Below are 25468 nucleotides of genomic sequence, written 5' to 3'. Positions count from 1 at the left end.
TACTACTCACCTGCCTGATGCAGCTGTACAGAGGCTTAATTTTTAATCAAGCTCTGTTGAAACACTTTGAGCTCATTGTATAAAAGATTCATGCAGAGGCAAAACACTTTTATTATGCTATTCTTACTTTTGTAAGATTTAGGTTTCCAGGAATAATACATGGTAAACTATATCATGTTCTAGAAATAGCACCATAAAAGAAACAATCAAGAAGCATAAGAGATGTCCTGGGATGAAGAACAGACTTTCTGACAGTCTAGGGTTCATTCGTCCTTATTAATTATACATGTGGAGCAACTTGTTAATGCATTTCTAAAGACATGTTGACACGAGCTCAGACCTCTATCCTGACAGGCAGTCTTTTGAAGGAATTTAACCCCAGGATTAGAAGGAGCTGGACAACATAGTTGAAGGCATTTCTGTAACAACCACAGGAGACTACTGTCAACACAACAGATTTCCTGGGTCCAGGAGAGAGACCAGGGAGTAATGGAACACCTTCATGGGGAGCTGGTTATGAATAATTTCTGTAGAAGGCCCTGGCATTACATTTCAGGCTGATTGTCCATGGAATATGACCAGGTATCATTCTCTATGTTATATCTCTCCCTCCTATGCCCTCCAACAGTTTCAAAAATAATGATAAAAATACTTAATTTTACTGTTTAAGTACCCAAGTCATTCAGGAGTTAGGTTTATGGTAAAACATAATAGCTTATATTTAACAGCCAGCAGAAATGGAAACCAATGGTTAGTTATATTTGCACAGATTGCTTAATATATTCTACAGTATTCAAATCTTCCCTGCTATTTTAAGCAAATTTGAGACTGCTTTGCAGACACAAACCCCCAGAATTACTGTTCACTTCCCCAGTAGTTGGGGTGCAGTATTTGAAGTGCATTGCTGAAGTGACTGCACACAAAGCTCTGTGAGGTTTCCTGCTTTGTGCCATCTCAGGACCTCCCACCACATGTGTTTCTTTATAAGAGGATGGAGAACAGGACAGCCTGAAACTTCCACAGACCAAACTGTGGCAATTTCTTGATTCTGTAGGTAAGTCAGGTCATGAGGAACACACACCTTAATGCCATATGAAGCTATTACAGGGGTGCATGCATTACCTTACAAGAGTGTTGTTGGGGTTTTTTTGAGTCACTTAGAAAATTAGACTTTCCTGATAAAAAACTGGAGTGGGCTGAAAGAAACAAAAAGCATTACTAGGAAAGACATCCATACTGAGTGTCAAAACTAGGATATTACATTAGTTTGATTATTTTACATTGTGGACTCACAGGGAAGTCCTCCCAAAGCTAAATATCACTGTGGATTTCTCAGGCAATTTATGAAGTGAATTCTTGAAACAACCAAGTGACTTAAACTACTGATTCTGAGTGTGCAGCTTGAGATATCCTGAGGAATTTGACCTTAGAGTGCTGAGCTCCTGCTGCCTTGAAAATGCCAAAACTTGGAGGTATCCAAATAATGTCGGTATGTTTGAAAATCCTGCATCTGAAGTTTAGCGTTACCTCTTTACCTGAAGACTTGATCTTTTGTATAACATGAGTTCTGTGGAGAAAAGCATTTAAAAATATAACCTAAGACATTAGAGCCATTTCCAATATTACAGCTTTGGATTTAGTTGATTTAGTGAGTTCTTTTTCCACTTCCTTTTCTTTCCCATGCTGTTCATAAATACCTTGAACAGCTGCAAAGGTTAAAGCTTTATCCACCAAGACACATCCTCATGAGGCACAATGCATTTTAATCCACAGCTGGAACAACCCTGCAGTATTAAGCCTGTAGTTTATGCTTATTGCTAGAATGTATGGAATTGACCAGACTAATATTTTTCTTTCTATTTACCGGATTTACTGGATTTATTATTCTGGATAATCTTTAAGAGCAATCATATCATCAGTAACGCTTGCCACAGCAAAAATCCACTCAAGTTCCTATAATTCAAGGTAGTTTGGTTGATCTCAGCTAAATGGTGATTCTTTTTTCCCTGATTCATTGAAATAACCATGGAAATGACTAAAGGATTTACTGGAGGTGTGACTTGATAGGATAAGGTTTTTAGAGCACTGAGCAGTGTGAGTGTGGGGGTGAGAACCGCTTTTATAGGATGTTGCCCACTGCTGCTTTCATTAAAGCTCTTCTTGTGAATTCCAGATCTCTAAGACTTTTTACAAGAAAAACTTAGGAAACTCCTCACAAAATCATTTGCAAAAAGGCAGAAAAGGATGGAAGTGAATCTTTTGAACCTGACCAACTAGTCAAGATCTGCTAACAGCCTGTGGGCATTGGGAATGATGGCTTTCTTGTGGCCTCGCTCCAGAGAATAAGGGACAACAGGAGCAGATGTATCAGAGATTTCAGGTGGACTTTATGGCCCAGTCAATATTCCTGCTGTTTGAACACCATAGACAATAGCTGTGCAGCTTCCTCCTTCAGACTGAGGCTGTACTTGACTTGAAAGAGTTAATGTTCTCTTACTCTTCCTTTTTTTGTCCTTTCTCTCTACCACTGGCTTTCATCTGAAGGGCACAGCATACTGAGTGATGTTCACATGATACCAGTGACACCATCACGATTAAGCGTATTTCTGAGTGTGGCAAATTACTATTATGAAATCCCAATGCATTTGATTGCAGAGTGACTTTGAGAAGGGATCACACATAGGAAGGTTATGAAGGGCTCAGTGTTTACTGCAGTAATGCTGACTTACTGGAAAAAAGTAGCAAGAGTTCTTTAAATAAAAAACCTTGGGAGATTCCCAATTCATAAGCCATTTGGCTGAGTACATCCGAGCAAATGTTATGTTTCTCTAAAATTAAAGGGGAAAATATGCTCAGCAGGAATTCTTAAGGTTCCTTCCCACCCTCCCACCCTCTGTGTGACTCAGTGGAATGATTGCCAGTGATTCACTCAAAAGGAATCATCACTTGAGGCTGTCCTTCCCCTCTAACACTTCACTTTAGGAGGCTACAGGAGTTCTGTCTCCCCATTTCAGTCAAAGCTCAGGATCCCCTATGTCTGCATTGTGCCCAAGTTAAAAGCAGAGTAAGGTTCATACAAAGAATTGTGACAAAAGCAGGACTAGGAGGAGAAACAGGTGATTTGTGGGCTATGCAATCATGGAAGTTGCCAGAAAAAGCAGCACATCTGTAAAATACTGAACAGCAGTAACCCACCTCTTGAATTATTGTCAGCATCCAAGGCTGTGTTAAAACAAAGAGATAAACTGTCTCTGCTCCAAACACCTTCCTTTTCAATGCAATCGGCAAAGTAAAAAAAGCAGGCAGTTAATGCTCAAGTTTACAGCAGGATTTTCATCACACCAATGGGCAGCAAGGTATTTTCATGGGGAAATAAGTCTTTATTATATCCTAATAAATAAATATGATTATTACTTTGCTTTTTCTAGGCTTTGTTCACAAAGTTTCTAGTTATGATAACCCAAGTAAACCTCTAATTGCTTTTCTTGTTTTTATTAACTGTAACAGCAGCAGGTTGTGATTACTGCATCCATAAGCAATGTTCTGACTGCTTAACTAAAGCCTATGCCTTCTTTTTCATGTAGACTTCAGGATACCTTGGCATTCCTATTAAATTAGAGTTCGAGCACATCCTGCCTCCCTAAGTGCAGAAATATTGGTCTCTGCTATATTTTAGTAGTGTTTTGGAGCTGCTCTTTGTGCTGTATTATACCCAAGGTGTTACAGTAGAGCTCAGCATGTATAAGAACCTGATTAGGTTGATGAATGGGGGAAAACAACCAACCAGCAAAACATCCGCCCAATAAAAGAACTATCTTTTTTCAAGTGTTCCTGATTTGGACTTGCTGTAGCTCTCAGATATTGAGGCAAAACGGTTTTATTTTAAGCAAGTTCGTAATAATTGTGCCCTAGATTTAGCAGTTGTTACAGTTTCCCTGCACTTTATTTAGTGAAGCAGTGACTTCAGTTGTCTTGTCTGCCTTGCTCAGGCAAACACATTTGCTCTGGTGGGTAAAATTAGCTGTGTGGCAAATTCAGATCTCTCTGTCTTACTCCTTCCTTCCCTCCAGTTGAGGAATATTATTTAAACATTGGCTGAAATACACCTGATCCCTGTAAGTATGGATACAACATATAAAAGCCCCTGAAGTTTAGGTAGAACCCCTTAGGTCTGTGTGAGGCTTTTGAATGGCAGAGAAGTAAAATTTGTCTCTTAAAAGCCCCCAAACACGTGTAATTATCACTTCTTAGCACACTTTTTTGCTAGGGCAAAACATGTTAATCAGTAGATCTATATACAAAAGATGATGTTTCCCTTTCCTAATTATCTTCATTTTCTTGGCCAAGTAGAGCATTCACATGATGTTTATTTTAGGAAAAACAATAGAGTCTTGTTTATCTGCTGGCTGGAATGTGACTATTCCAGTCTGCTTTGATTACCATTCCTAGCTGAATTAGGGAATTGATCCCTCAGTTTAGTAAGAGGAGACTTGTAGGGGATTTGTATTCTGCCTCTATTGTAACACCAACACATTTTGCTGACAATGTGATATGGTTTCCATGTGTAAGTGGCCACAGCCTGTCCTGGGTTTAAGCTGAGCGACCAACTGTCTGAGGTTAGATGTGTAGCATCAACAGTCGTCTTTATAAAAGGTTATGTTTTAAAGTTATGTGTATTTGGAATTTGTTTTCTGGGCGACATCTTGTACCGCAGAGAAGCCAAATATCTTCAGACACGTATTTTGCACTTTGCTGTAAAACCTGAAGGCAATTGCCTCTGAAATCAGCCTCATGATGGCAAAGCTTTGGTGCAAAGTGAATTGATCATTGCCCTGTCTGTGAATCATAGAATCCCAGACTGGTTTTTGTTGCAGGGACCTTAAAGCTCCTCCAGCTCCAACCCATGCAACAGGCAGGGACACCTCCCACTGGAGCAGCTTGCTCCAAGCCCCTGTGTCCAACCTGGCCTTGAGCACTGCCAGGGATGGGGCAGCCACAGCTTCTCTGGGCACCCTGTGCCAGCGCCTCAGCACCCTCACAGGGAAGAGCTTCTGCCTAAGAGCTCATCTCAGTCTCCCCTCGGGCAGGTTCAAGCCATTCCCCTTGGCCTGTCCCTACAGGCCCTTGCCCCAAGCCCCTCTGCAGGTTTCCTGCAGCCCCTTTAGGCACTGGAGCTGCTCTCAGGTCTCCCCTTCAGGAGCCTTCTCTTGTCCAGGCTGCCCCAGCCCAGCTCTCTCAGCCTGGCTCCAGAGCAGAGCTGCTCCAGCCCTCGCAGCATCTCCACAGTCTCCTTTGGCCTCACTCCAGCAGCTCCACGTCCCTCTTGTGCTGTTGCACCCAGAACTGAAAGGCAAAGCTGAAAGGGGAATAATGGCAAATTTGGGACATTTTTGCATGTCTAACGGATTTGGATTAATAAGACTTTTACCTCTGACTTTAGTGGGGCTAGGGTGTCACCTGAAAGTTTTTGGAGAAGAAACGCTAGTGCTGAAGTTGATAGTGCTGTGTTGTGTTACAAGCTGGGAGTTTGAGTGCTATTACTATTTGCAGTGATCAAAAACATCCCATTGCTGCAACTGCAGCGTTAACTAGTTCGGGTGCAAAGGAATTGTCTGACTGCAGCATGTGGCACAAACTGCAAACCCACAACAGTCGAGCTTCATGTACTGCAGCTGGAGTGTGACAAGCTGGGAACTGATCCCTGGTTTTAGGAGTTGGAGATTTGCAGGATTTTTTCTTTAAAAAAGAAGCCTATTTGGTTTGCTACTTAAAAGTTGCTGCGTTCCCAATACTTCACTCACACCAGTGACTTGCTTGTAGACCCACCCTTGTCTACATCAGTGCCAGCCTCTGCTTTCCTGGATAATTAAACACAGATGAATTGCAGTGAGTATCTTTTGTTACAATGTCTTGTGATTGTTTCTGGAAAGTCCCAAGATTTTGGGAGAAAAAGAGGGCAAAGGGGGTATCCAGCTTTTCCTTTGAAACCAAAGGAGAAATGTTTGGTGGTTCTATGCAGGATCTGCCACTGTAAGCTAATAATGATGGTTCCTTGTTTAAAGGTTGAGGCTGACTAATTGCAGTGTGTGATTTAATCTATAAAGAAAAAGGGGAGGGTGAAAAATGTCCTCCAAGACTTCGAAGTGCAAGTGTACAATTGAATACAAGAAAAGGGGGATTTCTTGTGAATCATCACAGTCTAGAAACAGAATTATTTGTAGTCCCAAGAGTTGCAGTTCTAAGAACTAACAGCCTGACCCAAGTCTTGACAACAGTTGGAAATCTTTCCATTGTTTTCAGTTTACTTGGGACCATATGTAATGCACCTCATGCTGCAGAATTCCTAATTTCCCCCTGGAAATATAATCTAGGTCCCTGCTGTGTTATATATAGACAATGCCATTTCCAGCAGAGTTTAAAGACTTATAATGCTAAATTCTAGTTTCACAGTAAATTTTTGCTTAAGTATTTCAACTTAGTCATACAGTGGCTGATACTACAGTAAATCTGCATGTCTATTTTATATAGGCAGCCTGTTGTGCTTTTGATACAGGGACTCTATCAGATATGTGAAAATAAGGAAATTATTTACTGCTGCAGAATTCTGAGGGGAAGGTAATAATTCGAAGTGGTGGGACTCCATAAAATAGGCCTTTGGAGTTTGCTGCAACTCTGTGTTTTAAGGAAAGGAAAACATTATTTTAACTCTGAAGCTGGCGAGTTGCGCGGTTTCGATTGCACAGCACTCAGCTCTGGGCGAGACAGGGTTTAAAAGCTGCTATTTCTCACTCTCTGAAGCTAAATACACTTTTTATTCTAAGCAATGTGAACAAAATTAGAGTACTGTGAATAAATTCCCCCTGCCTCTGCGCCTGCTGTCATAGCTCCAGGCGGAAGCAGATGACTGATCTCTAAGACTGTGGAACTAGCACCATAGCCAAAGCTACACTCACCTCGGAAGAACATGAGGTTTATTCCAGCTTGGTAACAAGCTGGGCCATTATTTCAGGGGGTTGGTGCCAGTGTTCCGTATGAAAAGGCCATCTGAAACCTCACAGGCATTTTTGACATTTTCCCATTAACAGGGTTAGTATTTGGGGCCTTGAGAGTGCTTTGTTTGTGTTCACATTTAAACTTTAACACCTTAAATCTGTCACCAGTGCACTGGAAAATGCTATTTTGATTTTTCTCATTAGCAGCTCTGGAAACAAAAAAGGGGGGAAAGAAGTGGAGGGGGGAATTTCACATTTAATATTAATTGGGACATATTTTTCCCTGTACCAGTTTGCTGCTTATGGGATTTCCGTGCTGCTGACTGAGGTTGCTTTGCAAATAGTCCCTATAAGTAGAAAATAAGAAGCTGTTTCTGTGAAGTGGCCAGCTAGAGAGTCATTAATCAGGGGCACAGGTACAGACCAACAACCTGTCTAACACTGGGCTGGCAGCACTGTCTGGACAGCCAAGCAGAACAGTTTGGGCTACACTTGCATTTCATAGGGAGAAAGGTTAGTCAAGGGTTTAAAATATGGAAATAAGGATCAAAATCCCTGTTTTTTCTCCAGCCCTCCTGCTGCAGGCAAATCACCTTGCCTCTGTGTAATCACTGACAAAGGGCTGGTTTCCAGCTGAAATCAATGTTTCTTGGATACAGTCTTCAGAAATCACACCATGGAGTATGAAAGGTGGAGGTGACCAGTGTGTAAATCACATGGATTTGTGTGGCAGTGCAATTTGTTCATGTTAAAACAGCGCAGGTCATTTTGGGCTGGTTTGCATCAGTGTTTTCTGTCAACCATGTACCCTCTAAGTAAGTGCATGGACTATTTCCAGAAAACAAAGATTATTCATAAGGAGGAGCAAGACCTCTTGCTGCCTTGTCTATCAGGCATGTACCAAGTAACTACATGCCAAGGTCTGCTTTTTGTGTTGACTGCGTGAAATCAAACACAGTTTACTGCCAACCCTGCTTTGACCTCGTTTGTAATGTAGTAGAAATAAAGAATAGTAACAGTGGCACCTTTCATCTCTGGGGATCTTGAAACATTCGGAAAAGATACATCCTCTGAACAGATATATTGAACTGTTTTGAGGATCATGTAGATATTCCTTCCCGATAAGAAGGAGAGGGGTACCTTAAACTGAGAAGAGGTGACTACACCAGATCATAGACTGGTTTGGTTTGGGAGGGACCTTAAAGCTCATCCAGTTCCAACCCCTGCCACAGGCAGGGACCCCTCCCACTGGAGCAGCTTGCTCCAAGCCCCTGTGTCCAACCTGGCCTTGAGCACTGCCAGGGATGGGGCAGCCACAGCTTCTCTGGGCACCCTGTGCCAGCGCCTCAGCACCCTCACAGGGAAGAGCTTCTGCCTAAGAGCTCATCTCAGTCTCCCCTCGGGCAGGTTCAAGCCATTCCCCTTGGCCTGTCCCTACAGGCCCTTGCCCCGAGCCCCTCTCCATCTTTCCTGCAGCCCCTTTAGGCACTGGAGCTGCTCTCAGGTCCCTCCTTCAGGAGCCTTCTCTTGTCCAGGCTGCCCCAGCCCAGCTCTCTCAGCCTGGCTCCAGAGCAGAGCTGCTCCAGCCCTTGCAGCATCTCCATGGCCTCCTCTGGACTCGCTCCAACAGCTCCACGTCCCTCTTGTGCTGCTGCCCCAGAGCTGCATTAGGGCAGGGGGGATGTCCCCAGAGCTCAGCAGAGGGGCAGGATCCCCTCCCTCGACTGCTGCTCACGCCCTGGCGGTGCAGCCCAGGACATGCTTGGCCGGCAGCTGTTGGCTAGCACTCGGACTTTGGCACGCTGTGCAGTGAGCCCCAGTGCCCGCATGCGGTCGGGGTGTCAGATTCAGAGGCCGGGAGGCAGCCCCTCATCAGGCATCAGATGCCGGAGAACCCTGGTGCAGTCTCCAGGGCGAATTGTGCCCCCTGCTGCCTCCCCGCAGGCCTGCAGTGCCCTCAGGTCAATATAGACTAAACCTTGGTCTGCCCTAACCTGGTGGAGATTGTGCTCAGATTGTGTTTACCAGTGGGATTTCTGTATTTAAGCTCAAAACGTGAGAGGCCAGATAAAAGTGATTTGCTTTCAACATTTATAAGTAACGGCAGTAATGTTGTGACCATGAAGTATGTAGTGATACAAGTCATGAAGAATGTCCACATCTCTTACAAAAAATAATACTTGGATTGGGCTAAGTATGTATTTAAAAGTAAAATTATTGATAGCATAAAATGACAGGAATATTGATGGGGAGTGGGCTGTCCAGTGGGAGCACTGACATAACTGAAGGTCCTTTCAAAACTCAAATGTTTGAGGGAACAGAAATAAAATGCAGACTCGCCTGTGGATTTTTATAGCCTTCCTCTAGATATCTCAAAGAGCTTAAATTAGACAGCCAGCTCTGTGGGCAGTTATCAGCAATGTGCAAAGCCGTAGCTTCTTTATCACTGTAGGAGTTCAAAATTGCTGTATTTTTAATTTCAACAGTCCAAGAGTTTCTCCTTACTGGCTCTAGGCTGAGACACAAGAAGCTTAGGTCCCTAAGCCTCTTCTCCATAAGCCTTTCCCTGTCCTATATGAGTGTTCCCCACCTTGAGGTGAACTAGGGAGGACACAGCTATAAGCTTCCATGCCAGCAGAAGCTGCTGAAGTCCTTGACATGAAGGATGTCAGGGTTGCCATGGCAGAATGTAGCTGTTTGGAGCTTAAGGGAGACTTGAGCAGTGTTCCTCTGAGGATCCTTAACTACCTCTCAGGCCAGCCACTGTCAAGGACAAGGGCTACCACCAGGTCAATGTTCTCTTTATATATAGAGCTAACTAAATTTAGTGTTAAATCTGCTGTGAAAATTTGCAGCTTGTACTATTTACCTGACAGGCATCCAGCCCCTTGTGTCCAAATATACAGTTCCTTAAATTAGATACTAAATATGTCATGAGGCAGCAGCCTAAGTCACACATTTCCAGTGCTGAAGCAAGTACATATTTGTGCAGCCAATCCCAAGTTCTTATTTTAAAGAAGTGGATTGGCTTAGTCAAGGTATTTTTTGAGATCCTGATGGAACAGGCTGTGTGGTTTGGGAGCTCTCTGGGCCAGGGCTGTCATTGTATGGTCTGTTTACATCCAAGTCCTGCACACCAACACTGGCATCCCTGGGGGCTGTTCCAACTGCAAGAATAGAAGTATGTGACAATAAAGAGCAACTCCCTATGAAATAATTGTGCTTAGAGATTTTTTCCTTCTTAGCAAAGGAGTTATTGTTTGGGTTATTGCCCCCAAACAACTAGTATATTATTTATATAATGATTTCCTTATGGGTCATTGTTGAATAGAACTTGTGTTCTTTCATGCCCAGAGCAAATGCCCCATCACTGCAGCTACAAAATGTTTTCCTTTATACCCTGTCAGGTCTGAGCTCTTCTCTACACCAGCCAGCTTAGGAGCTACTCACAGTTACATAGAGACAAATAGAATTCTGTTCTACAGTTCTTCAATATCCCAAACTTACTCCTTCGTGAATTCCCACAAATCACCTTTAAAACTTGTGTAGATTTTAAATTATAAGAAAATAAGACCAAAAAAAGAACCCAGGCAATGTCTTTATTAGAAACAGCTCATAGCACAGATTGCGTTCATGACAAGCTGCTGCATTTTTGTGGCTTGTAGCTACTCCTTGAGGACAAGTGGCTCCTTTGAAACAGGATTGTGGAGTGCAGACCAAGTAAGGTGTTTCCACAAAAAATGTGTCAGGTTTTCGGAAGTTTATGCACTCTTTGTTGGGATGAGCAAGCAGGACCTAAACCTGATTAATGCTTAACTTAGTCTTACTGAAATCAGTGGGACTGTCCCCCAGTGTGGTCCTTTCTGACACTCTTAAGAGCTGTGTGACACAGCCCTTGGTTTCAGATACTTGTTTTGCTTGATGAAGGTCTTGATGGGAGCTGCAGTTCCTGTCAATGGGTACAGTATTTCTCTGAGGAAAGCTGTGCTGTCTACAAAAGAAGGACCAAATATGAATTATTTTTACAAACTATTAAATTAATTTTTTTTCCTGAAGTGTTACAACCCCATATGGCAGTAAGATCATAGAATAACAGATGGGTTTGGGTTGGGAGGGACCTTAAAGCTCATCCAGTTCCAGTTCCAACCTCCTGCCACAGGCAGGGACACCTTCCATTGGAGCAGCTTGCTCCAAGCCCCTGTGTCCAACCTGGCCTTGAGCACTGCCAGGGATGGGGCAGGCACAGCTTCTCTGGGCACCCGGTGCCAGTGCCTCAGCACCCTCACAATAAATTATCATATGTGTACTGCAAATGACACATGCTTAGACCTACGGGGAAGGAAAGGGTATCAGTGCATGTGTTTATGATGGTGCATTTTAAAAGCTGATCTGTTCAGCTCAGTTCAACAAACTAAAAAAATTTAAACAAGGGGAAGACTAGTTACACTAATAGCAATTTGATGTTTTCATCACCAATATGAAAACTGTATGTCTAAACATACAAGCTTTGTGTAACTGCCATCAAAGAAAGCTTTTTACGTTCTTATGGGAGCTGGGTGAACCTGAATCCCAGGTGCTCTGTGTGCTTAAAAGTACTGTTCAGAGAAATCAGTGCAGTGGAACAGGCAGGTTTGAGGACAGAAGTTGGCAGCCATTGTGTCACTGTTAGGCAGTGCTCAAATTCATAGAATCATAGAATCATAGAATAATTAGGGTTGGAAAGGACCTCAAGATCATCTAGTTCCAACCCCCCCTGCCATGGGCAGGGACACCTCACACTAAACCATCCCACACAAGGCTCTGTCCAGCCTGGCCTTGAACACTGCCAGGGATGGAGCATTCACAGCTTCCCCGGGGAACCCATTCCAGTGCCTCACCACCCTCACAGTAAAGAATTTCTTCCTTATATCCGATCTAAACTTCCCCTGTTTAAATTTTAACCCATTACCCCTTGTCCTATCACTACAGTCCCTAATGAATAGTCCATCCCCAGCATCACTATGGGGATTCAGACCAGTGAAGCTGTTTTACCAGTTAACTGACTTGGATATCTCTTTATGAGCACCTAAATATTCCTCCAAAAGAATATTTATAACTTTCTGAAAGAGGCCTCTTGACCATGCAAACACCCTCCTGTCAATGGCCTGTTTCTCTTTACCCTGAATCCCTGCATTTATTCTCTGTGACCACCCTTCCTTCTCAGCTGGCACCCACAGTCTCCAGTTACTGCAGACCTTGCCAGCCAGAATCAGTGTTCCTTGTTGGAGTCCTGACCATGACTGAGATGCTCAGTCCAAAGAATCTGTCGTCTTGTTTGTGCAGCTCATCCAGGCTGACATCACTCTCCTCCAAGGCAAGAACCACGCTTGCTTTGAGAGATGTGCATCAATTCCAGCTACCACTTTGCCTCTTTAATGTCACAGAAGTTCAAATATGAGTCTGAGTTCATGCAGTCAAGACTGTCTAGAAGGTTGTATTGAAAGCTCTATTTACTCCATGGAAACCTGAAGAGACTTTCCAGTCACAAGGGACCACAAGGCTTTGAAACTAAACCAGAGTTCCTCAAAAAAGCTTGGATAAATCTGATGTGTTGGCAAAATGTAGTCCTTAACATATTGTAACAATTCCCAGGAATCCTAGAGTGCTTGTTGTACAGCAGTGAATTATGCCTTAGAGCATCAGAGCGTGCCGTAATAAACAACACCTACTTCTCTGGTACAAATACACTTATGTTCTGAACTGGATCCATATTTCAGAGGTCTCCAAGTTCAAGAGTGTTCATCACCAGGTCTACATTTCAAGTTGATCTCTTTTCTTTGTAACGATATGCTGTTTTCATCATTAATATCCCCTCCTCCTGAAAAGTGTGCATCATCATGTCTGTGGTACATTTTCAGTAGTTGGCTTCATTTTCTAATTACTAGTAAATGGATTTCTGACCTCTTTCCCGTTTTCTCACCTATTTTCCATGGCAGCTGTGAACATTTTAATTGTTCTTGAAGCACAGGCAAAATGACCTCTGTCATTTTGGGTTTACCCTTGAATGCCATCAAGGGTTTACCTTGAAAAAACCTTGAAAATCAAGGGTTTACCTTGAATAAAAGTCTTTGTAATTTCTGAACATTTGAGGGAGTTGGGAAACACATTTGTGTTAGACACAACAAGGGTATTTATTATTAAAGGAATCTCTGGCACAGCAATATTGTAACTGATTAAAACATAAATTCTCAGCAAGAATTAGCTTACATACCCTTCATTTTTATCTATAGGTGTAGATGTCCATTTTTATCTGCCTTTCCTACTTCAATGCAGTTGTGCCAAATGCAATATAATAGTTGGGAAAAAATGCATATATTCTTACCTCTACCTATTGGGAATAAAACAGACATACAGGATCAGACCCTTGAATTGGAACGAGATGACTTTAAGGTCCTTTCCAATCCTAACTATTCTATGATTCTACAACCAACCTAATATCAGAAAGAAAATATCAATGAGGTATTCTTGGTGTAGCCATGTGTCTGCAGCATTGCTTTCAGCAGTGGTTTGACCTTACTATTTTAGGGGGTTCTGATTGGAATAACCTAGGTCAACTACATTTTATAGGGAAAAAAAAAAGGGGGAAGAAGCTTCACTATCAGTGCTCTTCTGTCTGAAATTTTGTCTTGTAGAATATTTGAGCTATGTGTTTGAGATACATTCATTCAGTTTTGGTTACTGGCTGGGTGATGTTTGATTCCTCCTTCACTGAACTTAGATCAAGAGAAGGAGAAACCTGAACTCAGTCATCAGTTCAGCTTGAGGCTTGAGTCACCAAAAAGCTCACTAGATATCATAGAATCATAGAAGCAACCAGGTTGGAAAAGACCTTTAAGATCATCGAGTGCAACCATTCCCCAGCACTGCCAAGGCCACCGTTAACCCATGGCACTGAGGCCTCATCTCCACAGTGTGTGAACACTTGCAGGGCTGGTGCCTGCAGCCCTGCCCTGGGGAGCCTGTTCCAATGCCTGAGCACCCTCTGGGGCAGGAATTGTTCCTCAGCTCCATCTAAACCTGCCCTGGTGCAGCTTGAGGCCGTTTCCTGTTGTCCCATCCCTTGTTCCTTGGGAGAAGAGATGGAGCCCACCTCACTACATCCTCCTGTCAGGCAGCTGTAGAGAGTGGTAAGATCCCCCTGAGCCTTCTCTTCTCCAGACTAAACCCCCCCAGGTCCCTCAGCCATTCCTCATCAGACTTATATCTGGGCTGGATGCTCAGTATTGCTGACGTGACAACAGCTAATCAGCTAAACATTTCAAAGTGGATATTTTGCTCCCAGGTGTTATTAATCACAACTGACATGTCTTGTGGAGTTGTGCATTTGTCTATTTAAGAAGCTCCCTATCAAAATGCATTTCATCTACTTAGCTGCTGAGCTTGGTGTGGTCCCTTTGGGTGCTGTAGTTTTATATTTTACTGATAAATGCCTCAGCAGTTGAACAGCTTAGCCCTGCACTGGGGAGCACTGCCCAGCTTCCAGATTGGGAATTAATGTTTGCAGAGGTTTCATAGGTGGGACTTGTGCATCTCAGTAATTCCCTGTACATCATCCGGCCATTTCTTTCCATGTATGTGCTTTGGTTCTAGAAGCACAGCAGGTAATAACCATAAATGTACAATTTACTGTAAATATTTAATAACTATGAATGATTGATGAGCAGATTTTAAGCAAACTGAGAGTTGCATGAAGTAAAGACTATCACTGTGTAGTTTTCGAAGCTGTATTCTACATATCATATGTTGTGTTATTAGGATGCATGCCTGAGTGGTATTTTAATTTGAAAGCTTAGCACGTGGGTAATAAACAGAAAAACACATTTTTAATTGTCATATTTCCATAGTGATAAAGTTAATGTAGATGGACTTCCTTGGGGCTACAAGAATTTCTATAGCTGCCAACTTCTGTCTCATTGTGAGGAATGCCTTCTTTATGGATTATTTTAAAGCTGTCAATAGAACATGTTTTCTGCAGCACAGCACTAATAGCTGGCTGTGTTTCAATGGCTGCTTTCACCTCTTTTGCTTTCAGTTTTTCCTCATTGCCTTTGGTCTCCCTGGGGCTTTGGAGCCCAAGTAAAGCCAGATAATGCTCTGCTATTAGCAGGGCTCTTGCATCTCTAAAAGACTTCATTACCAAAGCTGCTTTGTGATTCATGGGCCCCGTAGGCAGTTTGGGATCTCTCCCAGCTTGGTGAGGAATCACTTTGCCAATAGGTGCCACTGTTGCTCTACACACACATCTGAACCATCAGTGTCCTTCACTTGAAAATTCAACCTTGAAAAATCGAACCTCAATCACAGTGAATGAAATGTTGCAGAAGTACAACTCTGGACAGGCCATGGCCAGAGGCTTGTCCATGCCAAGACTAAGGTATATGCTTTATCTTGCTACTAAAAATAAATATATAACTACTAGTTTTGAGCAAAACTGATGAAGAGATAAATACATACTCAGTTAAATCCAGATATATTTAATCTAAGCCTTTAACTTGCTACAAGTTAATTGTTAAGCCTCAGACCAACAGTAGCTGAACTTTGCAGATAGCCCCTCAGGACCAGATGTGGTTTAGATGCAGAAGTTGCACGGCAGTGTAATAAGAATTTGGATTCTGCCAGCATTTTCTACATAGGTCCTTCCCATGCTTTCTCAACTGAGTAAAGTGTCAGGGTGGCCCATCCAGCATTATAAAGGACACCCACAGCAGTTTCTTCTAGGTTTACTGTTTGGTAATGTAAGGTTGGCTAATGCAGTTCACTCTGCAGCTTATCTACTACTAAGTGCCATTCAGGATGTAAAGTCAAGGTCTGCTTGTTTATACAGTGGGGGAAACCTTGGTTCCCCTTGTCCTTAGGCAGGCAGCCATTCCATATGTTTACTTTTTTGTTGGATGTTTTAGACACATAATGGAATAACACAAGTTCCTTTTCTACCCTTTCTTTAAGCAAGTGGATAGCAAGCTATGTGAAAATGGGAAACACAACTAAGGACAAAGCAATTAAGAGATTTATATCCTCTCAAGTTCTGTCCTGTTCTTGGTTTTTTCCTTTCTGCAACTATTAATTGACTAGAAACCAACAGATTAGATTGTTTTTTTCAGTGATTTAATATGTTCTGAAAATTTGCCAGCCATCTGCAGGTCAGAATGCAGCCAGCAACTTGTTCTAACTGGTAGACAGCCCTCCACCTAGATAACCTAATTCTCATGGAACAGATCATTCCCACGTCCATGAGCAAAGCTATATTAAGTAGTACTTAAGATCACCCTAAGCAGTTTAGACAGAGGCGTCCTTTGCTCTGCTGGCTCTCACCAGTCAGCTGATGACTTGCAGATATTTCTAAGCCTTTCATAGTCCAGGATTCCACTAACATTTTGGGGAGGACTTCCCTGGATGAAAGGGAGACCAGGGGTTTTATGTGGTCGTCTCGGATGATGAGTAGCAAAAGCAGGAATTGGTGGGGTTTCGTAGGAAATGGTGTAGACACTGTTCATCACTCCAGCTTCTTTCTTGTGCCATTTTTTCATCAGGTGCTCAAGAAGGCCATAGTTAGTGGGTGGTTCTGAGACAGGAAATGATTGAATGTTAGAAATGATAGAATAAGACTTTTGATCCTGGTGTTTTTACTCCACAGATGCCATAGGGAATACTTGTACTATTTGGACAGGAGATTAAGGACAAAACAGATCTTTTTGTTCCCTAGGCATGTGTGCCTACCCTCCGGCTGGAAGGGAAAAGTCACTCTTAAATATTGATGTGACAGCGTTAATTGTATAAATTGGGTCCTGATTCTTTATAGTCTCTCTCGTAGATACATAAAAAGTTAACAGAGATGTATGTTAACATACACTTAAATTCAGAAACATAGTAATACTCTGTGAATTCTGCTGCTATTTGTGTCTCACAGCTCTCCTTGTTTTCAGCTAGTGTCTTGCATTATTGAATAAGGGAGAGAAATCCGTTCATTTGCACTCCCCTTCACTGCTTCCTGTGGTGATTAAGTATTGTGTGGGCAACATTTCCACTTCATCAATCCAAAAATCAAGCTACTGACTGGGTAAGAAATCAGCCAGAATTCACCACAAGATCCATTGCAGAATTAAAACAGGAGGTTCCTGGCTCCAAGTCTGTATATTGACTACTGCACCATGTTCCATCTGATTGAATTAATAATGCCAAAAACTACCAGTAATGGGGAAATCTGATTTCTGAGGAATCCAGGAAGACTTGGGTCCACTCCACTTGCGGAGGGGAGGCAGCACAGGGTTGTAACTGTGTCTGTTGTATTTATCATCATACTCCGAAACTAAATTGCGGCTCCTTGGCTCTTCATGATGGGTGAAATAGTGCTGCCTTGGCAGGCCCTGAAATGAGATGTACATGAAACCACACTGATTGGTTTTGTACACAGGCCTCAGCTGGCTTAGCATGCTTTAGAGTCAGACTACCCTCCCAGTGATATCACAAAACTTGGCCAGTACTTACATTACTTAGAATATAACCCCTGAAAGTAATGACATTTGCATTTCAAGTAAAGTAAATTTCAAGTTAAATTAAGCAACTACATCAGTATGTAATGAGAACTGATTGGTCTCATTTGAACACATGCATCACAGATTTGCAGATACATCTAAGAAGCCTGCAAATGAAAAGCTGATTGTCTGGTGCTGCTTAAGTGTTTCAGTATGCACTAGCATTATGTTTACTACCTTCCAACGGTCTGTAAGGAGAGATGATAAGAATACTTGGCGGTGCAGAAGCACCTTGGAGGAAAGGCACATTCTAGCAGATGATCCTTGTGGGAAAAGGGAAAGATCTGGGACATGTTTAAGTGCAGTATGTTCCTATGAAGTGGAGGTGTGCTGATGGAAATAATCATCTTTTATCAGCAAGCTCATATTAAAGCCCAGGGAATGTCCTGAAGACACAATCCCCAGTCCTAGGTGGTAGTAATGTGCTGTTTTTCTTCATGTCCCCTGGCCACCCTCCAAGGCAGAGACTGGGAAACAACCAGAGTAACAAGAAGCATGTGCCATTGCTACCTCTGGAAGGCATACTGCTTGAATCAAACATACGAGGGAGCTCTGGATCCTGTGAAATGGCCATGGAGCTGTAGCATCTTGTTTTACACATTTTGAAAATATGAATTTGTTAATTTGTTGTTCCTTTTCCTTACCTCCAGTTTTTCCACCATGGCTCTCCTTAGTGTTTGGTCTGGTTTGTGATCTGGGAAGGAAACGAAGTCTGTTCTGTATATGCTGTGGTTCAGTTTCCCAGTGTCTTTCCTGAACTAGAGAGACACACAACACTCAGTAGAGCTAAGGCAAGCTGATAATTACAGGAACTGCATTTTAAAAGCACTTATTTGGATAGAGGTCTGTGCTATGTACTTTTTCTCAGAGGGTAAAGTCAGCTGGTGTAACCCACCACTGTAAAATTCTGATTGATTCCTTGGTGTAAATGGAAGACACTGCACAGCCCTGGAAGAATTATTCATGGTGTTAAACACTTACCCCTGCCACATGAACTAATAAACCCTTTTGGGGGTTTGTTTTGTCCCTTTGTTGCCACTTTTGCTACAGCAGCTCAGCCTCTGCAGTATAGCCTAGCATTTTGCTCCAGGGGAAAAAAAAAATCTAAAGGAAGTCATTTTAGCAGAGTCAGGAGGATTTGCCCTCTGCAGCTCTACTATTGAATCCAACTGACATGTTTTGACAAAGTTAAATGTCTAATGCTGAAATTCAGCTCAGCTCTTAAGCAGGCCATGCAATCTGCAAGCAGCTCTGAGAGCAAAGATGTTTACACCAGCAATTTACACCGATATCCAAGTTATAAAAGATTCTCTGATACAAGCAATAGTAAGTATTAACTTACAGGTTAATGAAGCCTTTTTATGTAATGATGTTGGTATATATACTGTTGTATATAAGCTGTAAAGCAGCCTGAAGCGACTGCCAAAAGAACTACCGCATTTTTAATTGGCTGAGGTTATGTGCAGTGGGCACCACACATTAACCTGTGCTCAGGCCTTGCTCTGTCCTGACTTAGGAAGGAGAATGGCAGATCATGAACAGAATGACATAGGCCAAGCAAGGTGCTCATCCTTCTCCCTTTCATTTACTCTTCCGAGATAAGCCTGGGCTGCAGCTCATGACCGCAGCAGTACACTACCTCCGCAGGGCCGGATCTTTCCCTTTTCCTCTCTTCCAGCCAGTTTCCAATGAGAACTTTAGTGGAATATCTGGGTTCAATTTTCCACCAGTCCTGGCCATCGTTTTGCGATGCTATCACATGTCTTCGTCTCAACAGCATCACCCCCAGTGGTTGTTGGAATTGTCCTTCAAGCTATGTGGGCGAAAGATTACTCAGTAGCCCAGCACTAAAACTAGGGCAGAAAGGGGCTCCACTTCTGCCTGCCCGTGTGCTGGGTGATGTGAGTGAGGCATGGAACTGCATAGCCACGGAACCATTTGTGTTTGCTATCCCCATGGTGACTGTTGTTCCAGTTACCACATTCTATTTCCTGTTGACTAAAACAATGGCTCCTAACCCAGGAAAATCAGCTGGATATTTTCTCTAATACAGCTCAGAATCAGAGCACAGTGTATTGTCCCACAACACCCTGATATAAAGTACATACTCCTCTATAGACTGCACCACACACACCTGCACACAGAGTCTCTCATCATGGTCAAATTTTATTTTAAAGAAGTGGAACAAACCAGGATGTCCATTCAAAATTATGTTCTTCTTTATTGACATAACTAAAGATAAGGGCTTGCAGCATGGTACAAGCTTGTAGAAGGTTTGCATATTCCATGTTCCAACTAACAGCTGGAATGAGGTTCTGATGAGCCTTCTATGTCATTGTTAGTGCTGCTCTTGATTGACTACCTATCACCTGATACTCAATATCCTAAAAGGACATTTTCCTAAGTTGAGGCATGAACAGACTCGTGGAATCTAAGATGTTTGCTATAAGCTTTTTAGGAAGTTAACAACGCTATCCAATCCCCTTTTTCCAGATGGGAATGACAAACCACAGTAATCATAGAGGCTTATGATTCCATGGAATCCATCCTCGAGGTGGTACCAGGTCACTGGAACACCATTGTCCTCCAGTCTCTTCTTATAAAGCAAGCCATCGTCCCTCAGTACATCATACTCACAAGTCAGGATGAAAGACTGAGGCAGCTGCTGAACCACAGCATCTTCGGCCAGCAACGGGCACAGGTTGGGCTCACAGAATCTCTTCACTGTCTCATAAACTTCAGCAATAAAATCAGTGGACTTACGTCGCTTCACACCTCTGACCTTAAATTTTTCAGGGATGTGGTCTGGACTTACCCACTTCCTATACTTCAGCCTCATATCTGGAGGAATATGAGAGCCCTCCAAGACCTCTCGCATATGCAGTGCATGCCCATTGAGGTACTGCAAAGCAAAGAAAGCAGCACGTTCTCGGAATAAGAGAGGGACTCCCCGATTCTGCTGATAGGATGGTAAATTGAAGTCCAGGGCCTGCAGGCCTGGGTAGATCAAGACCTGGGCACGCAGGCTGGGGAGGTCTGATCTACCTGCAAGGGTCTGGCTGACAGCAGCTGCCAGATTGCCCCCAGCACTGTCCCCACAGACAGTTACATTGGCAGGATCCACGCCATAGTGCTCTGCATTGTTCATGAAGTGTATGGTGGCATTAAGACAGTCTTCATATGCATCAGGGTATTTGTGTTCAGGGGCTAAACGATACCTAGCACACAGAAAGAGACAACAAAAGTAAGAGAAGGAAATGTTGTTGGTATTATTCAGAAAATGGTATCTTATGCTGTCTTCCAGCCCTATCATTTTGGGGTGTTTTTACTCTAGGTGAGGATACTCATTACCCCCTGAGCAGGCGTTCCCCAGTTAGTGACTGCGGGTAGGCTGTAAACCACAAACTCAATCACCAGGATTCAGTAAAGTAGAATTCGCTTTTGATAACAAGTCTGAGTGAGACTTTGTACATTTCTTAGTCATGCTGAAAACTCCCTGTGTATCCTTGACAAGATCATTTAATCATTTTGTGCCTCTGCTTCCTACGTGTAAAGTGGGAGTAATGCAGTGTGATTATTCTCTTTCTATAAATACAATTATTTTGAGGACCTTATTCATACATTCAGCACAAGGAAGATTTTTTTTTTTTAGCTAAGTTTTTATTGACTTTTATAGATTTTCTTAGTGTGACAAATATTTCCATTTGGGTCTTTTCTGAGTGTATCAGGGCCTGAACAGTCACGAGCTGTGATATCTCCATTATCACTATTTGTCTCTTTATGGACTTCATGGAATTCAATAGAAATTTCTCTGAAAAAAAGCACATCTCCAAATCCAGTGCAGCTCTGCTGTGACACCAGAGCAACAATCACCTCCAAAGAGTAGAAAAGGGCAGGCACTTACTGAACAGATACAACTACTGAGACACTTTCTCTGGATAGGTAGCGACATACTTTTTCGTAGGTATCTGGAAAAGAAATGTTTTCATTAGTGCTGTGCTATTGCCCTAATCCTTGGGACAGCTGGAGAATGTTCATTCCAGAAAGGCATGCATTTGTCTTCAGATTTCCTCCCAAATCCCATGCTGAACCCTCCTCGTATTTCAATTTTATAGAAAGATGAGAACGTTCTTTCTACATTACTACAGTCCTTCCAGCAAGTACCTTACCAAGACTTCCAAATACCCAGCCTCCTCCATGAAAGAAGATGAGAGCTCTCCTTCGCCCATCAGAGGTAGCTTTAGGCTGATAAACCCTCACAGGTACTTTGTTAAACTGCAGATCCTGGATAAAGAGCTTTGGATCCACCCCTAGTTTCCGTCCCTGTCGCACGTATCGGCCAAATGTGATTTGATTGCAAAGTCCCGTCTTCTCCAAAATCCTTCCCTGTTAAAGGTAAAAGAAATTAAGGCTTCTTTACAAGTCTTGAGTTAGCCAACTTATAAAAACTCTGCATCATACTTATATTGAGCTGTATTTGAAGGAAAATTTAAACACAGAAGAAGGGTAATGTTGTAAAATACAAATACACTGTAAGAAGATACAGCAATAACAGCACAAGATGGTAGCATAACAACCACAAGGACTGTTCCCAGAGGAGGATAATGGCCATGCAAAGGTATTGCAAACCCCCTCTAAATGGCTTCCTGTATTCTAAGTACTGCTCAGAGAGCGCCTTCCCATCACTTGGTTAGTCTTTGCATTTTGCTTTAATAAATCCGTGGAAAGCAGTGAGGAAAAGTAACTCCACGGTTGGTTTTCTTGGTAGGAATGCCCAGTCTTATGGAAGTGAGAAATCCCCTCACTGAGAGGAGCCAGAGAGAAAGCCAGAAAGGAGTATTTAAGTTTGCCTCAATTAGTTTTAGTTTCTATCATATCAGAACCACTGGAATGTGAAGAATCAGACTGAAAAATCTAGTCTTCACATACAGCAATTTGATTTCTCTTGTCTGATAAAAATAAAGCTCTTTGATTCAGAAAAAAACCCAAACCCACAACAGTTTTCCCAAGCTCTTGTATCCTACAGACCATAAAAAATATACTTGCATTACCCAAGTCCTATGTCACATCAGAAATTTGATACAGACTATTCAAAGTGGTTGCCTTGGAGAACACATTTAGTTGTCAGCATTGTCCTGCACACCTTTGTTATAGCAACATGACAACAACAATGAAATGTCCTATGTTGAAACAGCAATAAAACTTCTAATAGTTCTTCATTGCATAAAGTAATATTCCTGAATTAGACCATAAAACTCAATGAATTTGCAAATCGCAAGTACTGAGTTGCGTTGTGCAAATTAGTTACCACTTTTTATTTGCACGACATTTACTGAGCACAATCAAGAAAGTTCCTTTCCTGATGCTCTTGTGATGCTCCTCAACGCTGTACTCAGAAATCTTATGTGAAAAGTGAAGAAACAAGAAACTGGGAACCAAACTAATTAATGGAATCAAACAAACTGTTACAGTTCAGTTACTAAACGATTTTAAATACTCAGCGAGAGTCTGTCTTTATCCACTCCTTTATTGTCACCTGGTAGTGGGATTCAGGTAACCAAAGTTACCTTGGTCAGTAACTTTCAAAAGGATGCAAATGGTGAAGCTACTAAACAGCATAGAGAACAAGGTCTTTATGATAGCAAAAGTGATGTGTTGGCTAAAGGAGAGAACTGAAGATTTAAAACCATTAAAAAATACAACTAGTGACACGAGAAGTGTTTAGGGGAGCTCTAATGCCGTTTATGCAATGCTGTAAAAGGGAGTCCACGGATTAAGTAAAGCAGCTCTAATCGGATTGTGTACCATCAATGTCAGCTGCAGCAGGAGCCCTTGAAGGGCTGCAGTGTTCCTTGTGCAAGGTGACTTCGCCTAAAGCAGAGGGCAGTTATCAGCCCAAGCACCAGCTCAGTTCGCAATTGGAGACTTCAATCAGCCCCGCCGTTTGGCAACCTCCGCTAACGCGCCTCAGCACGTTCTCCGACCGGGAGGTGGGTCCCGGTGAGGTGCTGCCCCGCGGGGAGCCGCACCCAGGGCAGGACATGCGGATCTGAACGCAGCCTCCTGGGGTTTTGCCTTCCTAAACGCAGCCCGCGGGTCGGGGCTTGCCCGCTCTCCCCGCGAGGGGATGCCCGGCGAGGGGCCGGACCTGCGAACCCCCCGGGCTCAGTGGAAACAGTCCCCCGTTCCCCGGAACCACAAGCGGGTGGAGGGCGCGACTCACCAGGGCGGCCGTGCCGAGCAGGACGGCCAGGACCAGGCGCAGCTTGGCGGGCTGGTTCACCCCGGGCGGGATGTCGTAGCTGGGCAGGGAGAGGAGGGCCGCGGCCAGCACGGCTGCCAGCGCCGTCAGGCCCAGGAGCAGCAGCAGCAGCAGCAGCGCGGGCAGCAGCGCCATGGCGCGGCGGCGACCCCGGGGGGGCTCACGGCCCGCAGCGGGGCCCGGCAGCTCCCGCCCGGCCCCCTCCGAACCGCGACCGCGGCCCGGGCCGGCGGCGTCACGGGCCGTTTGTGACAGCCCCGCAGAGCCGCCCGCGGGGTCATGGTACGGGCGGCGGCGAGCCCCGGGGGGAGGCCGCGCGCGAACCGCGCAGTAATCTCGGTTCAAGGAGGAGGCGGTGCGTGACCTGCGCGCCCGGCAAAGGCGCTCCGCAAAGCCGCGCGTCCCCGCGGCCGGCAGGGAGTGCGGCCGGGCGGTTTGCCGAGCGCCGCCGTTACCGAAGAGGCGGGGGAACCCGCACCGCCAGCGGGTTGCAGGGCATCCGGTGTTCCTGGCGGCTCCATCGTCAAAGCGCCCGGAGCAGGCAATTTGTCGTTTATCCCTAAATTTAGGGATTCTTTGTCCCACGGCAGCGTGCAGGAAGCTGAGGGAAGGGCTGCCTCTGCACTGTGACAGCTGAATGGAAGACAGCGTTTCTTTTTGTAAGAATTTCTGATTTCCTCAGTTCGGGGATTATCTTTTCCTTAGGCTGTTAATTTCTCTGTTTTACTATTTTGGGTATGCTCATGACTGTTTCTCCTTGCTTTATCAGCAGAATATAATGGAACATCATGTCAAGGAATACACCGCCTTGTCCTGTAAAGGAAACTCAAAGTATGAAAAACATCATAGCATAAATTCTAAAAATATAATACTGGGGAACCATTCTTTGAAAGAACAGGAGAATATTTTGCTTCGTATTTTCTGTCTCTAAGCTAAACCTTCCAGTATACACAGATCAAGAGTCCAGTTCACTGATCCTTACTGTCTTTCTAAAACCGATGTTAAGTGTTCCCTCCCAACCAGTATGTCTTGTCCTGAGCTCCAGTGGCATAATAGGAACATCCCCAAATTAAGTAGGATTTTGTAGAGCTACAGTTAGTTCAAGTTCAGGGCAGCCCTTACGTGCCTCATGCAAGGTGTCCTCAGTTAACTCAGGCCTCTAATGCTCTTGCAGATGTGGATCTGTCATGCCTACTGAAAATCTGCTGATTTTCCTTACCAAGACTTCATCTCTGCCTGTAGTTCCAGATCTTTCCTCTAACTTTTTCTTACAGCTCACTATGTACCTACCTTGTACTTTTTAGCTAAATAAAATTAAGTCATGCTTTGGAGCTTATGAAGTGGACATCACAAAGACCCTGGCTGCAATTCACAGGAGTTATTTAATCCAAGTCATTGCACAGACATTATTCATATAGAAGTACATAATTAGGTAATGAAATACAAGGAATCACTCAGATAGATAGTGATCTGAAAGAAAAGGGATTGAAACACACAGTATGTAGAAAACACTAAAGCTATAGAGACTGAATTGACAAGAGTCTCATGAGGACAAAGACCAGATCTGAAGTTTATGAATATGAAAATAGGTATTTTTACACATCAAAGGGTATCACATTTTTGCTGACAAGTGCTACCTGAGG

General features: G+C 43.4%; 2 protein-coding genes and 1 long non-coding RNA gene across 3 annotated transcripts; 1 reads left to right on the top strand and 2 right to left on the bottom strand.

Annotated features, from left to right (window-relative positions):
* The first annotated feature begins 402 nt into the window (after positions 1-402).
* LOC136022663 (uncharacterized) lies at positions 403-20326 on the top strand. The gene is made up of 2 exons (XR_010616255.1): positions 403-582; positions 20057-20326. It is a non-coding gene; the product is annotated as an uncharacterized LOC136022663 (long non-coding RNA).
* On the bottom strand, positions 16340-19343 carry CFAP107 (cilia and flagella associated protein 107). The gene is made up of 4 exons (XM_065696832.1): positions 19203-19343; positions 18208-18321; positions 17218-17395; positions 16340-16593 (listed from the first exon to the last, which is right to left on the bottom strand). Exons 1-4 carry the CDS (start codon positions 19341-19343, stop codon positions 16340-16342), a joined length of 687 nt encoding a protein of 228 aa, XP_065552904.1.
* Positions 19717-24278, bottom strand: LOC136022655 (arylacetamide deacetylase-like 4). The gene is made up of 4 exons (XM_065696240.1): positions 23787-24278; positions 21733-21949; positions 21468-21531; positions 19717-20781 (listed from the first exon to the last, which is right to left on the bottom strand). Exons 1-4 carry the CDS (start codon positions 23958-23960, stop codon positions 20007-20009), a joined length of 1230 nt encoding a protein of 409 aa, XP_065552312.1. The 5' UTR covers positions 23961-24278; the 3' UTR covers positions 19717-20006.
* Between the last annotated feature and the right edge of the window lie 1190 nt (positions 24279-25468).

The sequence above is a fragment of the Lathamus discolor genome, chromosome 16 (assembly GCF_037157495.1).
Source record: "Lathamus discolor isolate bLatDis1 chromosome 16, bLatDis1.hap1, whole genome shotgun sequence".
NCBI lineage: Eukaryota > Metazoa > Chordata > Aves > Psittaciformes > Psittacidae > Lathamus > Lathamus discolor.
Note: the sequence above shows the minus strand (reverse complement) of the source record. Positions and strands in the feature narration are given on the sequence as shown.